The sequence below is a fragment of the Macaca nemestrina genome, chromosome 8 (assembly GCF_043159975.1).
Source record: "Macaca nemestrina isolate mMacNem1 chromosome 8, mMacNem.hap1, whole genome shotgun sequence".
Classification (NCBI taxonomy): domain Eukaryota; kingdom Metazoa; phylum Chordata; class Mammalia; order Primates; family Cercopithecidae; genus Macaca; species Macaca nemestrina.
The window spans coordinates 134,337,139-134,354,952 of record NC_092132.1 but is presented as its reverse complement, the minus strand read 5'-3'; the positions used below and the strand labels follow the sequence as shown (position 1 = coordinate 134,354,952).

The 17,814-nt window shown below is 53.0% G+C and overlaps 1 protein-coding gene across 2 annotated transcripts in view; it reads right to left on the bottom strand.

The window, feature by feature from the left end:
• Nucleotides 1-13,204: 13,204 nt before the first annotated feature.
• LOC105482117 (leucine zipper tumor suppressor 1) overlaps nucleotides 13,205-17,814 on the bottom strand; it is a 58,605-nt gene continuing 53,995 nt past the window's right edge. For both annotated transcript variants that reach the window (XM_011742058.2, XM_011742059.3), the window contains exon 4: nucleotides 13,205-17,409. In XM_011742058.2, the coding sequence (XP_011740360.1) occupies nucleotides 16,768-17,409 (642 nt within the window). In that variant the 3' untranslated portion in view covers nucleotides 13,205-16,767. The remainder of the gene's footprint in view (nucleotides 17,410-17,814) is intronic.

Here is a 17,814-nt window from a genome sequence, read left to right as displayed (position 1 = left end):
TTGAATATTATTGACAGGTGTTTTACATACAGTTTTTCATGCCCACCCTGTAACGACTGATTCCTGTTTCACAGATGAGAAAACTGAGGTTTGGGTTAGATAACTTAACCAAAGCCCGATGGAGCGCTGGGTCTCACCACCAGTCTCCATAGCTGCTCCTGCTCCTGCTCCGTCTGGTTCCCAAGCCCCAGCTTTCAGAGCAGAATCCTCCTGTCAGTGGTGTTGGTTTTGACTTCTCTTGTGGAGAAGCTCTGGGGTTTAAGGTGGAGCCTCATGGGTGACCCTAGAACAGCCAGCTGGGACCCTCAGCCGCAGGGGAGCCTGGCGCTAAGCATCCTTATCACCAAGGTCACTGCTGATTGTTATCAAAACCACCAAATGTCCCATCCTCCTCCTGCGACCTGCCCGACAGCCTGGGGCTCCTGTAAGTGAGCTGCTGTTAAACAAAGGGCTGCTCATGCCACCCTCCCCCCACCCAGGGCCCAGTGGGGACAGCAGGTATCTAAGCAAATGGGAGCGGGGCCGCAGCTGCCACCCAGCACATTAAACACACTGTTTTCTTAATTCCCCCTCCCTGCTAAGTGCTGATTACCGGGTCTGCCTGGGGCCTGATCCTCCAGCCACCTGACTTCAGCCAGTGGGGCACCCAGAGAACGAGAGCAGCTGGCGGGTCGCACTTCAGGCAGGGCAGCAGATGCAAGACACTGATTATTCTGGGAGGGCTGCACCCAGGGGCCGGCATTTGCACTTCAAAGGGGGATGGGCCCCTGTGCCCCACTCTTGGGACCTGGGTCTATTCTGGGGAAAATCATGTTGCTTTGAGTGAGTTACCCACCCGGGCCCCACCCCCTTCTTAACAGAGGGCGGTTTAAACAACCTCTCGGAGTTCACGGGCACTCGCTAGACACTCCCTGGGACCCTCCCCCGTCTGGCAGCCCTCCTTTTCATGGCGTTTGCTCCTATCTGGACGGAGCAGGAGGGACTTGGGCGTTTAGCAAGCCCCAGGAATCTCAGTCCTCCCAATGCCCCTTTTTATGGATTGAATTGTGTCTCCCCAAAAGACATGTTGATGTCCTAACTCCCAGGATTTCAGAATGTGACCTTATTTGGAAATAGGATCGTTGCAGATGTAATTAGTTAAGAGGAAGTGGCTCTTAATCCAATAGGACTGGTGTCCTTATAAGAAGAGAGACCCAGAGGGGGAAACGCCCCACAGAGACACAGACACAGGGAAGAGATAGCCGTGTAGACAGAGGCGAAGATGGGAGTGATGTGGCTACAAGCCGGGGAACACCTGGAGCCACCAGAAGCTGGAAGAGGCGAGGAAGAAAGCTCCCCTGGAGCCTTCTGGGGGAACGAACCCCTGGACCAAGCACCTCAATCTTGGACTCTCAGCCTCTGGAACTGGGAGAGGATTAATTTCTGTTGTTTTAAGCCACGTGGTCTGTGTAACTCATTATGGCAGCCCTAGGAAACTGACAGACCCCGAACTTCGTGGCAAAGTGTCACAAGGATCTCGCTATGGTGCGATCCCACCCTGAAGCATGGCTGCGATAACCAGCCCTAGGGCTCCCACCCCTCACCCACTCCCCATTTCCCACCCCCCTCCTTGTAATTAAGCCCCGAAGTGATTAAGGAGTAACCAGTGCCCTGAGACCCCAACCGGAAATGGACAGATTGGACTAGACGCAAAGACCACTCCTTCTCTCCCCTCCCTTCCTCTCAGGGCCTCTGAGAGAAAGCAGGGCCTGTCACTGTGCCTGCCCTTCCGGGGACACAAAGCAGGGGGAACCCCACCTCATGCTAAGCCTGCTCCCAGCTCCCCCCACCCCCAGGGTGCTGGGGGTCTTCACAGCCTCCGTGCAGCAGCACGTCCTGCTGTGGCAGGGAAAGCCCTCAGCTGTCCCTGACACCTCCCCCATGGTCGCAGTCTTTTCTCTCTTCTCTCTGTTGGGTACAATAGCCTGGAAACAGCCACTTTCTCTGTCATTTACTGCCTAAAATGGCGGCCTTGCCAGGCAGCCCAAGTCCTTTCCGGGTCACCATGACCCTGTGGGTAGGAGGAGCTGGGCTCCTGGAGGTCAAGGGGTTTGCTGAAGGCCAATTGGGAGAACTGGACATGTAGCTCCTAGGAAGTCTGACTCCCCGTCCAGAGCCCTTCCTGCCCTCCTACTGAGCGTCTGCCGGGGGCCAATGGGTGCTGGGCTGGCTTCTGGGGCCGATGTATTAGAGGATAAGATAGGGCCACCTGTCAGGGGTCACCTACAGCTGAGCTGGCTCTCAGTAAGGAGCCTGGCTCTTGGGCAACCCACAGAACAACTACAAGGAGCCACCTCCGCCCCAGCTCTCTTCCCTCGCCAGCCCAGACTCTGGCTGGACCCCGAAGCACATTGGAGGCATTCAGCCAAGGTTCCTTCTCCCGGAGAGTTTGCTTCCTGTTGACCAGTGTCCGCAAATCTCTACACAGTTGGCTGTGGGGCAGGAAGAGTCACGTGAATGCAGCCCATGCTGCAGCTTGGCCCGGGATGTGCGGTTTGGTTTCGATGCCTTCCATGGAGGGCTTGGGGGGTGGGGACTGGTGAAGGACTCTGCCACATCCATTAGGCGTTGGTTTGTGGGGCAGGGTTCAGAGGCAGGGGGCGCGGCAATGATGAGCGCAGAGAAGAGGGGAGAGAAAGGGGGGCGTTGGGGGACTCGAGGGTGACCCCGATTCCCCTCCAGGGGGAGGCTTTCATTCCCCAGCTGTCGAGAGTGCAGAGCTGTGTCCCTCTTTGAGGCTTGCCCTCGGCTGGAGAGAGCGTCCTGGCCCAGGCACACACCCATCCTAGTTTAGGGAGGGGCCCAGGCACTGGCTGGGGTCTGAGGCTGGGGTAAGGGTGGGGACGTCAAGGCCTAGCCCTCCCACCCCACCCCAGGTGAGGAGCAGCTGGGCCCTCCATTGTGACTGCCCCGTGGTGAACTCGCCTCTCTACCCATCCTTCTGGCTTCTTTTCCCCGAGGTCTTCCCCAGGGAGTTCCCCAGAAAAGGTCTTCCCCAGAAAAGCTTCCCTCAGACAGGTCTGCGTGCTGCGTCCTCATTCGCATCACAGGCACCTCCGTGAGGTTAGCAAGTGCCCTGGTGCTGGTGGGGGTGGGGATGACAAGAAAGAATGGAAGGAAGGCAGCACCTTCCATTTGCAGACACCCTCCAGCCCCTCCTACCCACATCCACACATCCACACACACACACACACACACACACACACACACACACACACCCGCCCTCATGTATACATGCACATACACACAAATGCATACACACATACCCATATACATATACACACACAGATATGCACATATACACACACCCACATGCACACTCACACCTACCCCCATGTATACACACATACACACAAATACATATACATACACATATACATATATACACACACAGATATGCACATATGTACACATACACACACCTACCCCCATTTATACACACACAAATACATACACACATACACATATATATACACACATACACGCAGATATGCACATATATACACATACACCATACACATGCACCTACCCCCATTTATACAAACACACACACAAATACACACATACAAATATGTGTATATACACACAGATATGCACATATATACACATACATACATACACCATATGCACACACCTACCCCCATTTATACACACACATACACACATACACATATACCTATACAGATATATACACACATACACAGATACGCACATACATATGCATACATACATACACATACACTCACACCTACCCCCATGTATGCACACACATACAAATACACACACATATAAATATATATACACACAGATATACACATACATACACACACCTACCACCCCACACACATACATACCCATATACATATGTACACACACATACACACAGATATGCACACACATACACATACACATATACACATATACACACAGATATGCATATAAAACACACACACCTACCCCCATGTATACACACACATGCAAATACACATATACATATATATACACACACAGATATACACATGCCTACATATACACACACAACCTATCACCCCACACACATATCCATATCCATATACATATGTACACACACATACACAGTTTCACACCTACCCCCATGTATACACACACAATACATATACACATACACATATACATATATACACACACATGCACATACATACACTCAACCCACCCCATATACACACACAATTTACATAAACATATACATGCATACACATATATATACATAGACTCACACCCACACATACACACATGCATGCACTTACATACACACACTCACACATATACATGTGGACATACACATGCATGCACACATACACTCACCCCATATATGCATATGCACACATATACATAGACTCACACATGCACAGCTATATATATGCATATTCGAACGCATATACATACCCACATACATACACAAACACACATAAAAACACATGCATGCACACACACAAACACCTCTGAAAAACACATGCATACACACACACAGATACTTTTGAAGTCCTAAGTTTAAAAGACATCTAGAAACTAGAGAAAAGGAGCAGTGCGTGTGTGTGGTGTGTGTGTCTACAGAAAAAGCACATTTGCTTAATAGGCTTTTTCCTTTTCTGATATAGCTGTACCCTTTGGGAATCAATAAGTAGGGAAATTCCTGATCAAACTAGAATATTGTAAGACAGCAGCAGGAAATCGGGCCTGAGCGCGTTCACTGCTCTTGGGCTCAGGAAGCAGGGGGAGACAGGCGGTAACCGGATTGGGTGGCGGGAGCGGGACTTTGAGTGGGGGACTTGCCTTTGGCTTTCTGCAGCCAAAGTCTTGGATGATGCCAGCTCTCCCTGGAGCTGGCCCATTGGCAGGGCTGTGTCCTCTCCCACTTTCTAAGTATAGTCTTGGAGGCCCAGCCAGATGAAGACTGGAGCCAGAATTTCCCTGGAAAGCATTTGCTTCACAGGGGAGGGGCCTGGGAAGCTGGTGAAGGAGGCAGGTGAGGTTGACAGTGGGCAACTGCGCTCAGGCAACTCCTTTCCTCTTTCCAAGGGGTGGGCGGGTCCCAGGCAGCCTTCCTGCCCCCCAGCATGGCAGCAATCCAGATGGGCAGAGCAGGCCAAGCACCTCCCGGCTCAGATGGGTGTTTTTCAGGGGCCAGAAGAAACGGTGACCTGGGAGAGCTGGGCCACTCTGATGCGTAGCGTGGGAGGACAGCAGGGTGACCCTGGCCACCACTGTGTCTCTTGTCCTCTGCTGTAGCAAGGCTGGGAGGAGGAGGCAGTCTGGCAGCAGACCAAGAGCATGTGCCTTGGCCACAGTCGCAGGCCTGGGGCTGCGACTATCCACTGTGCACAGTATGATTTGCCTTGAAGGTGTAGAACGCAGGGGTGCTGTGAGGGTTAAATGCAAGTGACAGGACTGAGAAGTCAGCCAGCACCCAGCCCAGTCAATGCCAGGGACTCCAGGGCACTTCCTTCGTATTTGGCATGGATAATACCCACCACCCCCAGCCTGCTTTGCTGAACCCTTCGAGTCTCTGCCTGGAAGAGCCAGTCAAGCAAAGGGAACCCTGGACCTTGAAACCCACAGGCTATGTGTGCACGGCCCCCGCAACCCAAGAAGCGACCATCTGAATGATGGGCCATGGCAGGCAAATCGTCCTGTTATTTTTGGTGTAAGAAATTTAATTCGCTTCACATGTCACTGATTACAACTGCTGTGGTGAGCCTATTTACCTCTCAATTAGCTGTAATTGAGGCAGTGGGGGGGGGGCAAGGGGCAAAAGGAGAATGCAGGGGGGTGGGGGCTGCACGTGTGCATGCTTGTGTGTGTGTGTGTGCATGTGTGTGCATATGTATACACTCAGGCTGGCACTATGTGGCACAGCTAAAAGAGGAGGGAGAGGGAAAGAGGGGCCAAAGGTGGTGAATAACCCGTCTCTACTAAAAATACAAAAATTAGCCGGGTGTGGCGGCGTACACCCGTAATCCCAGCTACTCAGCAGGCTGAGGTGGGAGAATCGCTTGAGCCCTGGAGGCGGAGGTTGCAGTGAGCAACCTGAACTTGTGAGATCGTGTGGCTGACCTCCAGCCTGGGCGACAGAGTGAGACCCTGTCTCAAAAAAAGAAAAAAAAAAACAAAGGTGGTGAATAAGGATTCCAACCAGCTCCCTTTCGGTCAGTGTCACAGTCACAGGCTGGCCCGGCCCAGCCCTGCTTCCCCACAACCCCCAGCGAATCCCTCCTTGTTCCTTTCTTTCCTCGGCTGTGCCTCTGTACCGGGGCATACCCCTATAAGGCAGCCTTCTGGGGTTGAAACCTGGAGAGAAAAGGCTGCAGGGTGGGGAGACAACTCATCAGAATAAGATCAGTTGTTTCCCACGGGGTAGAGCTTCGCCAGGCCAAGGGAACCTGGGGCACCACTGTAGCCCAACATGGCCTGAAGCAGGGACGCTTTGTTAACAAATACTAATAAGTGTCACGTCACTAAATTGTGGTAGTCATAATAAACAGTAGCAATACTTTAAATTGTATTGAGTATTATCTCATATAATTGTCAAAACAACCCTGGGAAGCCCAGAAAATTTAAGCAATGTATTTATTTTATTATTATTATTATTATTTTGAGACAGAATCTCACTCTGTCACCCAGGCTGGAGTGCAGTGGCGCAATCTCAGCTCACTGTAACCTCTGCCTCCCGGGTTTAAGCAATTCTCCTGCCTCAGCCTCCTGAGTAGCTGGGATTACAGGTGTGTGCCACCTCACCCAGCTAATTTTTGTATTTTTAGTAGAGACGGGGTTCTCAACATGTTGATCAGGCCGCTCTCGAACTCCTGACCACAAGTGATCCACTCGCCTCGGCCTCCCAAAGTGGTGGGATTGCAGGCGTGAGTCACTGAGCCCAGCCTAAGTAACTTATTTATTTTTTGAGACAGGCGCCTCTTTTTTTTTTTTTTTTTTTTTGAGACGGAGTCTCTGCCGCCCCGGCTGGAGTGCAGTGGCCGGATCTCAGCTCACTGCAAGCTCCGCCTCCCGGGTTCACGCCATTCTCCTGCCTCAGCCTCCCGAGTAGTTGGGACTACAGGCGCCCGCCACCTCGCCCGGCTAGTTTTTTGTATTTTTTAGTAGAGACAGGGTTTCACTGTGTTAGCCGGGATGGTCTCGATCTCCTGACCTCATGATCCACCCGTCTCGGCCTCCCAAAGTGCTGGGATTACAGGCTTGAGCCACCGCGCCCGGCCGACAGGCGCCTCTCTTGCCAAGGCTGGAGTGCAGTGGCGCCATCACAGCTCACTGCAGCCTCAAGCTCCCAGGCTCAAGTGATTCTCCCACCCCAGCCTCCTGAGTAGCTGTCACTGCAGACGCACACCACGGCGCCCAGCTAATTTTTATAATCTTTCTGTCTCAGCCCCCCAAAGTGCTGGGATTACAGGATTACAGGAGTTACTTAGGCCACCATGCCTGACCTAAGCAACCTTATCTAACGTCACACAGCTCAACAGCAGAGGAGTTTGAACACGAATGTGGTCAGCTGATTCTCCAGATGAAGGACTTAACCTCTGTACATGCCGCCTCTTTGGGAGCGTCTCAGGTAGAACACAGGACTGGGCAGCCAAGTGGGGTCTTTTCATTAACATTGTGATGGACAACAGGAATCCCTCATTGTTGATGGAGCTAATGGTGATGATAGATGTGATGTTTTAGGGAATGCACTCTGGCCCCTCCCATCAGATTCAAGTTTGCAGAGGTCGGTGTTGGAACCCCACGAAATGGAAAGGCCTGAAAGCCAGCTAAGAGGGCCGGAGATGATTCTGAAGTCAGTGAAGAGCCACTCAAGCTTTTGGGCAGAGCAAGGTCGTGATGGCAGCAGCCCTGGAGGCGTAAATCGGACTGTTGTGTGTGAATGGATTTAATGGGCCAGAGTGCAGGCAAAGAAACTAGCAGGGTTATTAGAGCTGTCAAGGAGACCAGGTCTGTCATCCACTAGCCGTGTGACCTTTAGAAATCCCTCTTGTCTTTCTGGGTCTCCCTTTTGTATGTCTATAAAATTGAGGTGGTGAGAATTAGAAGATGTCTAAGGTCTAAGATGACTTGGACGTTTTGCAATCCTTTGGACGACCTCAGATGAGCTAATAGATGTAGAAAGAAAAGAGGGTGATGGGGAGGGCTGTAAGGAGTGGATAGAGCCTGCAGGATCTACGATCTGATTGGACAGAGAGGATGATGGAGAGGCAGGAGTTAACAATAGCTCCAAACTGCAGTGAGAGACTGTAGGATAGAGACACCCGGAGGGAAAGTCTGGATTATACCGTAGGCAGAATAAACTTGTGCTCGGAGCCCCAGTAAACACATCCCTCCCACCAAAACAAACAAAAAATATTTAGATAAGTTGGTGGGGCATGGTGGCTCCTGCCTGTAATCCTAGCACTTTGGGAGGCCGAGGCAGGAGAATTGCTTGAGGCCAGGAGTTTGAGAGCAGCCTGGGCAACACAGTGAGACCTCATCTCTACAAAAAAAATTTTAAAAATTAGCTGGGTTTGGTGGCTAGTAGCTACTTGGGAGGCTGAGGCAGGAGGATCACCTGAGTCCAAGAGTTGAAAGCTGCAGTTGAGCTATGATTATGCCAGTGCACTCCAGCCTCGGTGACAGAGACTGTCATAGATAGATAGATAGATAGATAGATAGATAGATAGATAAAGTGAATTAAAGCCGAACATTTTTTAATTAAGTTACCTAGAAACTATTTTAATTTCTGCATCTCTATGAGAATTGTGCCATTTCACAAAATTTTGTCTTTAATATCGTATGTGAAAAGAATAATGTTTAATGCTTAAGGCTTTTCAAAGGTCTTTATTGGCAGGTGGTGGGAGGGGTTTGTTTTAGATGGAGAGGAAGGTAGAGATGTCCAGGGGGTGGGAACAAGAAAAGCTGAGGTTAGGGAAGAAAAGTTCAAGTCCCCTGGTAAGATAAGAAGGTACCTGCTGAGGGCTGGCCATGGTGGCTCACGCCTGTAATCCTAGCACTTGAAAGGCCAAGGCAGGTGGATCACTTGAGCTCAAGAATTCGAGACCAGCCTGGGCAACATAGCGAGACCTCGTTTCTACAAGAAATACAAAAATTAGCTAGCCATGCTGCTGTGCGCCTGTAGTCTCAGCTACTCAAGAGGCTGAGGCAGAAGAATTGCTTGAGCCCTGGAGGAGGTGGAGGCTGCTGTGAACTGTGATCGCACCACTGTGTTTCAGCCTGGGTTACAGAGTGAGACCCTATCTTGTGTGCCTGTGTGCTCATACACACACACAGACACAGAAACACACAGACACACATATTTATCTATTGAGACCCCCAGAGAAGAGATCTCTTTTCTCTTTTTTGAGATGGAGTCTCCCTCTCTCTCCCAGGCTACAGTGCAGTAGCACAATCTCGGCTCACTGCAACCTCCGCCTCCCGTGTTCAAGCAATTCTTCTGCCTCAGCCTCCTGAGTAGCTGGGACTACAGGCACCTGCCACCACAACTGGCTAACTTTTGTGTTTTTAGTAGAGATGGGGCCAGGCTGGTCTTGAACTCCTGACCTCGTGATCTGCCCGCCTTAGCCTCCCAAAGTGCTGGGATTACAGGTATGAGCCACTGCGCCCGGCTGAGAAGAGATTTCTAAGAGAAAGAATTTGGCACAGAGGGTGAGAAATCCAAGTTAGAAAAGGACAGAATGGGCTGTCAAGATAGTGACATAAGGTGATATTTGTAGTTCTCCAACTTTCCTTTCACAGTACCAGTTTCCCCACTTCACTCACTCCGCTCCAGTTATAGCACCTCCAGTTTCTCCACAGACAGCTTATATCACCCTCTTTATTTCTTTTGTAGCACTTATTATAATGGAAAATTATTTATTCGTTTTCTTCCAAAGCGTAACCTTAATCAGGGGAAGGGACCTTGACTGCTTTGTTCACCTCTGTATTTCTGGCATCTAGAACAGGGCTGGCAAAAAGTAGGAGCTCAATAAATATTTATTGAAGGAATACATGCATGCATGCATGAAATTGTAATATTTTAGGCCTTGTGGCACCTGGGTTGGGGAGATATTTGGGGACAGCCTGACCTTCCTTAAATAACTCAGAAAACACCTGCTGCTGTGAATGCCTGGGGAGGATCACCGACTGCCTCCTTCTCACAGGCTCAATTGTGCACTGAGTCCGTCTGGGGCTGGATAAAAATATTCTGAGACTGTGCATTCTGTACGGTGGAGGCTGAGGATTGAGCTGCTTGTTGTCAAGGAAGAAGGAGTCTCTCTCCTTCTTTCCATTTCTCTCTCTCTCTCTCTCTCTGCTTTCCCTTTTGTTCTATTCTTTTTCCTAAATTAATAAGCAGAGGGCTGAATGGGGTGGCTCATGCCTGTTATCCCAGCACTTTTGGCAGCTGAGGCGGGAGTATTACTTGAGGCCAGAAGTTTGAGACCAGCCTGGACAATATAGTGAGATCCCGTCTCTACAACAAAACAGGACGAAAAATAAAACAATAAGCATGTTTGGGAGGCTCCAGAAAGGCTGTGTCCTAGGCAGGGCTCTGGAGGAAATGGGGTCAGGAAAAGCCCTCGTTTCTCCACTCTTTTGTCCCCTTTCCTCACTGCTCCTCTTCCAGCTGGAACGGTCTTTCCCACGGCTCTGTGCTTTTCTTTATCTTTTTTTGTTTGTTTGTTTGTTTTTGAGACAGAGTCTCGCTCTGTTGCCCAGGCTAGAGTGCAGTGGTACAATCTCGGCTCACTGCAACCTCTGCCTCCCAGATTCAAGCGATTCTCCTGCCTCAGCCTCCTGAGTAGCTGGGATTACAGGCTTGCACTACCATGCCCAGTTAATTTTTGTAATTTTAGGAGAGATGGGGTTTTGCCATGTTGGCCAGGCTGGTCTCGAACTCCTGACCTCAGGTAATCTGCCCGCCTCAGCCTCCCAAAGTGCTGGGATTACAGGTGTGAGCCACCACACCCGGCCAGCCCTGTGGTTTTCTAGGGGTGCGTTTTTTTGTTTTTTTTTTTTTGAGACGGAGTCTCGCTCTGTTGCCCAGGCTGGGGTGCAGTGGCCGGATCTCAGCTCACTGCAAGCTCCGCCTCCCGGGTTTACACCATTCTCCTGCCTCAGCCTCCCAAGTAGCTGGGACTACAGGTGCCCGCCACCTCGCCTGGCTAGTTTTTTTTTTTTTTTTTGTATTTTTTAGTAGAGACGGGGTTTCACTGTGTTGGCCAGGATGGTCTCGATCTCCTGACCTCGTGATCCGCCCGTCTTGGCCTCCCAAAATGCTGGGATTACAGGCTTGAGCCACCGCGCCCGGCCTCTAGGGGTGCTTTTTTATGTCATTCTGAGCCCTTTGGATGGAGAAAGGCTTGTGAAGTAGCAAGCAAAGGAGCATGCTGATGGGCATTCTGGTGATGAATCTTTATGCCGTGTAATAGATCCCTGACGTCAGCGGTTTAAACACACCGTCATTTACTGTGCTTAGGGATCTGAGGGTAAGGACTGTGGCAGGGCAGAGTGGGGAACAAGACTCTGTTCCCCATGGGGTCGGCTGGGTCCAGGGTAGTCACTCAACTACGCTCAGCTAGATGTGGGACCTAGCTGAGACTCTGGGACAAGTGATCCCTCCTACCCTACGTGGCCTTTCCAGCAAAACAGGACGGTGGGCTTCTTATGTGGCATCTTAGTGCTCCCAAGAGTATAAAAGCGGAAGCGGGCCAGGCACAGGGGATCATGCCTGTAATCCCAGCACTTTGAGAGGCCAAGGTGGGAGGATGGCTTGAGGCCAGCAGTTTGAGACCAGCCTGGGCAACATAGTGACCCCTGCCCCCGATCTCCATAAAAAAATTAAAAAATTAGCCAGGTATGGTGGTGCAAGCTTGTGGTTCTAGCTACTTGGGGGGCTGAGGCAGGAGGACTGCTTGAGCCCATGAAGTCAAGGCCTCAGTGGGCCATGATCACACCACTGCACTCTCCAGCCTGGGTGACAGAGTGAGACCCTGCCTCAAACAATAGAATCAAAGTAGAAGCTGCTAGGCCTTCTAGGCTTAGGCTGAAACTGGCAGAGCATCACTCCTGTTGTATCCCATTGGTTAAAATGAATCTCTGGGCCTGCTCGAATTAAAGAGGAAGGGGTAACCCAAGAGTGTCATTAGTGACAGGCATGTTTTAGTGAGGTCACCAGCCTAGGCCAGGTCTAGGAGGAAGACAGGGAAGAGTTACCCCAGGTCGGACATGACTCCTTTGTCCCAAAGCTGGAGCTTCTATGTTAATCAGAATTTGGCTCCTGTCCTGGCTCAGTGAGTTGAGCTTCTGCGTGGGCCCCTGCACCCTGGTCCTCCTGCCTCTCCAACCCCCAGTGCTGCTCTTTTCCCATCACAGGTGGGCAGGCAGCTGTGTGAACGCCTGCCCCGGAGACATGTTTCTAGTCCTTTCCTCCCTCCCACTCTTCTTGTGTCCTACCCTTGCCCCAAGTCTTCTCCTGCCTGCCTCTTCCCAGATCCCCCAGTCTACACTAACCTTCCCCACCTCAGAGGACTTGTCATCTGCCCCTTATGTGCCCCCTAGGCTGCCTTGCGATTTCAATTTCCTCGTAACATGTCCCTTCTGTCTGTCGCCATCTGAGCAGCAGCCCTCTGGGCCTAGGCTGTGAGCCCGGGATAGTAGGGAAGGTTGTCAAGGGGGCACCAGGTAGGCTGGAACCAAGAAGGCTGGACAGATGGCCATGGTGGTGACTGCACCTGCCCCACCAGGGGGCCCTGGGGCAGTGGCAACTATAGCCATGCTGGTCTTTTGCCAAGAGGCCATATGCGGTAGACCCAGGAGTTGGCTGGTGAGGCGAGCAGCCGGTGGGGCATGCGGTTTGGGTGGGGAGGGGCTGTCTTTTGGAGAGGATGCTCTGACTCTACAGGGGCACCTGTCCCTGAGTCCCTTTTCCTCTCATTTCACAGATAAGGTCCCGGGGTAGGTGATGGGGGCAGGGGCCAGCTAAAGCCTATCTGACCCCTAGCCCCCCCTTTCCCACTGCCCTGTGCCGCCTTCCTCACCCCCCTCTCTGGTGGAAGGGACGTCATCTTTCCTGTTCTGAGGGAAGAAGTGCCAGGGAGCTGCCACACCATAGCGAGGGGAGAGGAGGGCAGACACGTGTGGCTCTAGAGAGCGTGAGAAATGGCATTCTTTATTCATAAATAAAAACATAAAATTGCAACAAATAGTTTACATGGCCAAAAAGTGACATCAAAAATAAAATGAAGCTGTCAAAAGCAAACCAAACCCAACAAGAAACCACAAAGAAAAACAACTATGTACATCTTCCAAATGCTGGTCTGCCCCAGCCTGCCTCTGCTGGGAGCTCCAGCTCTGCCTGCAGGCACAGCACGAAGTCCACCTTGCACAAGAGGTGGGTGAGCAGCCTCGCTGGCCCAGGGGTACAGCCTCTGTCATGGCAGCACCCACTGCATGATGACTTGAGGTCTGCAGGGAAATCCCTCTCCCAAAGCTGCTGCTCCTACAGCCCGGCCTGGCTTAGTTTCGGGCAACTGTCTCACCTAAGACATGGCCCGGGATAGGACCAGGCACAGGAGGCTCAGCAAGGACCTCCTTGGGGAGAGATGCCCCCCACATCCCAGTCTCGTGTGAGCTCAGTGCTATAGGGGCTGCGAGTGCCTGGCAAGAGTTCACCAGGAGAGCTAGGAGGGAACCCCGTGAGAGTCCAGTCATTCCGAGGCCCAGGGGCAGAGTTCGATCCTTGGTGAGGTGGTGCGGAGCGCTGCTCTCTCCTGCAGGCATCCTTTGGGGACACAGCAGGTTGGTCCATTCGAGTGGGTCAGCATGCCAGCAGGCGTGCCCAGAGGGAAGGGCAGGAAGCCCACCCCATCTGGGGCCTGGGGCCGGGCTCTGTGCTTGGAGGCCTCTGCTGTCCAGAGCCTCTTTCCAGAGAGGCAGAATCTGGCATGGTCCAAGAATAGTGAGGGCGCTTTTGGACAGGGCGGGAAAGAACACCCACAGGACGATGAGGTCGCGGGGTCGCGGGACACCTGCGTTCTAGTGCCACTGTGGGCCACTCTGGGGCCGGGGCTGGTGGCAGCCCAGGGAAGACATCTGCCACCATGGATGTTGGACAAGGCCTGGGGGGAACACGTCTGGGCCGGCCTGGGACAGGGCCATGGAGATACAGAGAAGGCTGCGCTCCCCTGTGTATGGAGGGCACCGGGACACCATGGCGGAGCACAGTCTCATGCTTCAGGGCCTTCCCCTCGGTGTGGCAGCCACTTCTTCTCAGGCAATGTCTGAGGGCAGAGCGCTGGACTTTGGCTGCTCTTTCCTGGGGTGGGGGGGGGTCTCCAGCCTGGGGAGGGGGAGCCAGCCCTTTCCTTTCTCTCCATGGGGCAGTCTCACTGGGAGGAAAAACTCAAACAAGGCACAGCCTGGTGGAAATGAAGGAAATGAGGGCCGGGGGGCAAGGAATGGGACATCTTTGACTTGGGTCTGAACTGTGCGCAATGGAGGGTACCGCCCTCAGGCAGGGGGAGGGACTTTTGGCTGGTAGATTCCAGGTTCAAACCTAGCTTGGGACTAAGAGCAATGGTTTGAAATCCCGGAAAACCTCCTCTGTCATTTGAGGAGGGCGGGATGGGCAGCGTTTAACCCCAGGGGCAGGAAGGTAGAGCCAGCCACAGAAAAGGTGACTCTGGCCTCAGCCCACACTCAGGGAAGGGCTAGGACCCATGAGGGTGGGGGGCAAGGAGAGAAGCATCTCCCCACCCCCACCTCAGGGTCTCTAAGGGCCAGGGGTGGGCGAGGCAGAAATGGGGACTGGCCTCGGACTCGCAAGTTCCCAGACGCCCCCCTCCTCATCTCAGCAGGCAGCAGGCACAGGCATGTGGGAAGGACTGCTGTCCTGAGAACAGCAGCTGTGGCTACAGTCAAAAATAGAACATGGAACAGCCTGCTAGGTCTGGCTTGCTTCTGAAAAGACAAGAAAGCAAAAAAGAAAGAAAGAAGAAGAAAAGAAAAATCTGGCCAGGCACGGTGGCTCACATCTGTAATCTCAGCACTTTGGGAGGCCAAGGCAGGTGGATTGCTTGAGGCCAGAAGTTTGAGACCAGCTTTGGCAACAAAATGAGACCCCGTCCCTACAAAAAAAAAAAATGAAAAGTTAGCCAGGCATGTTGGTGTGCACCTGCAGTCCCAGCTAGTTGGAAGGCTGAGGCAGGAGGATTGCCTGAGCCCAGGAGTATGAGGCTGCAGTGAGCTATGATCATGCCACTGCACTTGAGCCTGGGGGACAGAGCAAGACCCTGTCTCATAAAAATAAAAATAAAAACAAAAACAAAAATAAAAATAAAATCCCTGAACCAAACAACAGAGAAACTCCCTTTTATCCTTTTCCACCACCTCCAGCTCTGCACATCTGCAGAGAAACCCTGGGCCCCCTGGGGCACTGCCCAAGCTCCTGAGAAAGGGAGCTGCTCTCCGGGTCCTTTAGTCTGGGACAAATGGGGGCATGAGGTGGAGGGAGGATGGCTGGTGGCCAGGCTATGCACACGGCTGTGTATATGCCTCTTTTTCTTCCTGCTTGGGGCTCTGGCTCCCTGGCACTCTGAGGAGCCGTCCTGACCTGTAGAAACCCAGAACTCAGCCCTGAAGGCGCTAAGGGGGGAAGGTGTGCCGCCGAACCTGGCTGTGGGCAGAGGAGGAAAACGCCCAGATCACACATGTGCCATCTTAGTGATATGGGCTCTTCTGGATCAAGGAAAAGCTTGATTCTGGGGAAGGAAAAACATTCCAGAGTAGCCGCTGGCCACTGTGAACCAGGTAGGGATTCCCAGCCTCTGGCCCCAGCTGGACAGATGGGGAGGCTCCCCGAGGGCAACTGGAAAGCCACACCCTCTGGTTCATGGTGGCTTCAACCCTCCCTTCCCAGCACCCAGCCGGGGGTCTCAGGGTCTATGGCTTAAAGAATGATCACTGAGGTCAAAGGCCACTGGCTGTCCAGAGGCTGCTCAGCTCCCATTCGCAAGAACCAGTAAACAGGGACTGGGCCCCAGGGGTTGGCCATCACCCGCCACTGGTTCCCAACCCTTGGATTTTCCCTCTGCCCTCCTCTGGCTGTGGCAGCGTCTCCACACTGCGGGTTGCCTGGCTCTCCCCTCCTTCCTGTGGCTTGTCGAGCCCAGGACAGCCCTGAGGTTTCAAAGCCAGCTTCACCACAGCTCATTTCACCCCTACACCTCTGCAGCCAGAGAATAGCTCAGGTTCTGATGGGGCCGGTTCCAAGGCTTCTGGTCATATATGGCTTCTTTCTATTTCCAAGGCATTCCGATGTGTCCAGGGGGAAAAAGAGGTTGGGATGAGAAGTAGAGGGGAGCCCCTGTACTTGCTGTGGCCACCTTCCCTGGAGGAGGGGGAGAGGATATCTATTTTGAACAAAGGCCAAAGTTTAGGGACCCCTTAACCAAAGCAGAGAGACCCCTGGACCCATCTCCTGGGAAAGCCAGAGGAGTCAGGGCCTGAGGCCTGGTGGGCTGCAGGGCTGGTGAACACTGGGAAATCAGAGAGGGAAGGAAAGGCCATCCTGCCCTCCCCTCGGGGGTCCTGGGTCTGTGTCCCAGGGAGTGGTGTCTCTCAGAGGGGTCTGAGTTGCTGAGCAAGGGGGAGGCACAGGAGAGCCCTGCCTCCCAGTGCCAGGTCCCCAGACTCGCCTTCCCAGGCAGCCCCTCAGATCTCGGTGGCTATGATGTCCTCATAGGGGATGTCAGCCCCTTCCAGGTCAACCTCCAAGGGCTCCCCGGCGCTGTCCCCGCGTGCCAGCTGCTGCAGGGCCTTCTCCAGGCGCTGGTTCCGCTGGTACATGGCCACGTAGCTCTGCTGCAGCTGCTTCTGGTATTGAATCACCTTCTCCTTCTCCTCCTTCCACACCAGCCGTTCGTGCTGGAAGCCCGAGGACATCTGGTCATGGCCTTGCCTCTCCTCCCGCAGCTCGGCCCGCAGCCGCTCCAGCTCCCGCTGCAAGGCGGGGACATCCTCGGGGAAGGTGGGTGGCACCATGTCGCGGGCCAGCGCGGCCTGGGCCCGCAGCTCCTGCAGCTCCTGCTCCAGCAGGTTCACCTTCTCCCGCAGCAGCTCTGCCTCGTTCTTCTTGCGCTGCAGCTCATTCTCACAGACCTCCAGCTCCAGGCCCTTGGTGCGCAGGGCCCCCTCCAGGTCCTGGGTCCTCAACTCCAGGCCCTCCAGCTTGCCCCGCGTGTCCTTCAGCTGCGCCTTGAGACCCAGGATCTCGCTAGCCTTGGCGTTCACCTCCGTCTGGGACTCCTTCAGCTGCTGCTTCAGGAGGGAGATCTCGCCTGACTTCTGGCACACCTGCCGAGGGCGGGATAGAGACAGAGCGCCAAGAGGTGAGTGTCCTTACCCAGGGAACTGACAGCTCAGCTGCCTAAAATAACCAAGCCACTCCGGATGCGGTGGTCTGGTGTTAAGCATTCCAGCCTTTGTCCCATCTGAAAGTAAGCTGGACATTGCTGTGACCCTTTCCCCAGGTTATTGAGCTAGGCTATATAGTAAACTGATAAAATAATCGTCATCATGTATAATGACACATAGTATATTATTATTGTTGTTATTTGAGAAGAAGTCTCACTTTGTCACCCAGGCTGGAGTGCAGTGGTGCGATCTTGGCTCACTGCAACCTCTGCCTCCCCTCCCGATTCTCCTGCCTCAGCCTCCCAAGTAGCTGGGATTACAGGCACCTGCCACCATGCCTGGCTG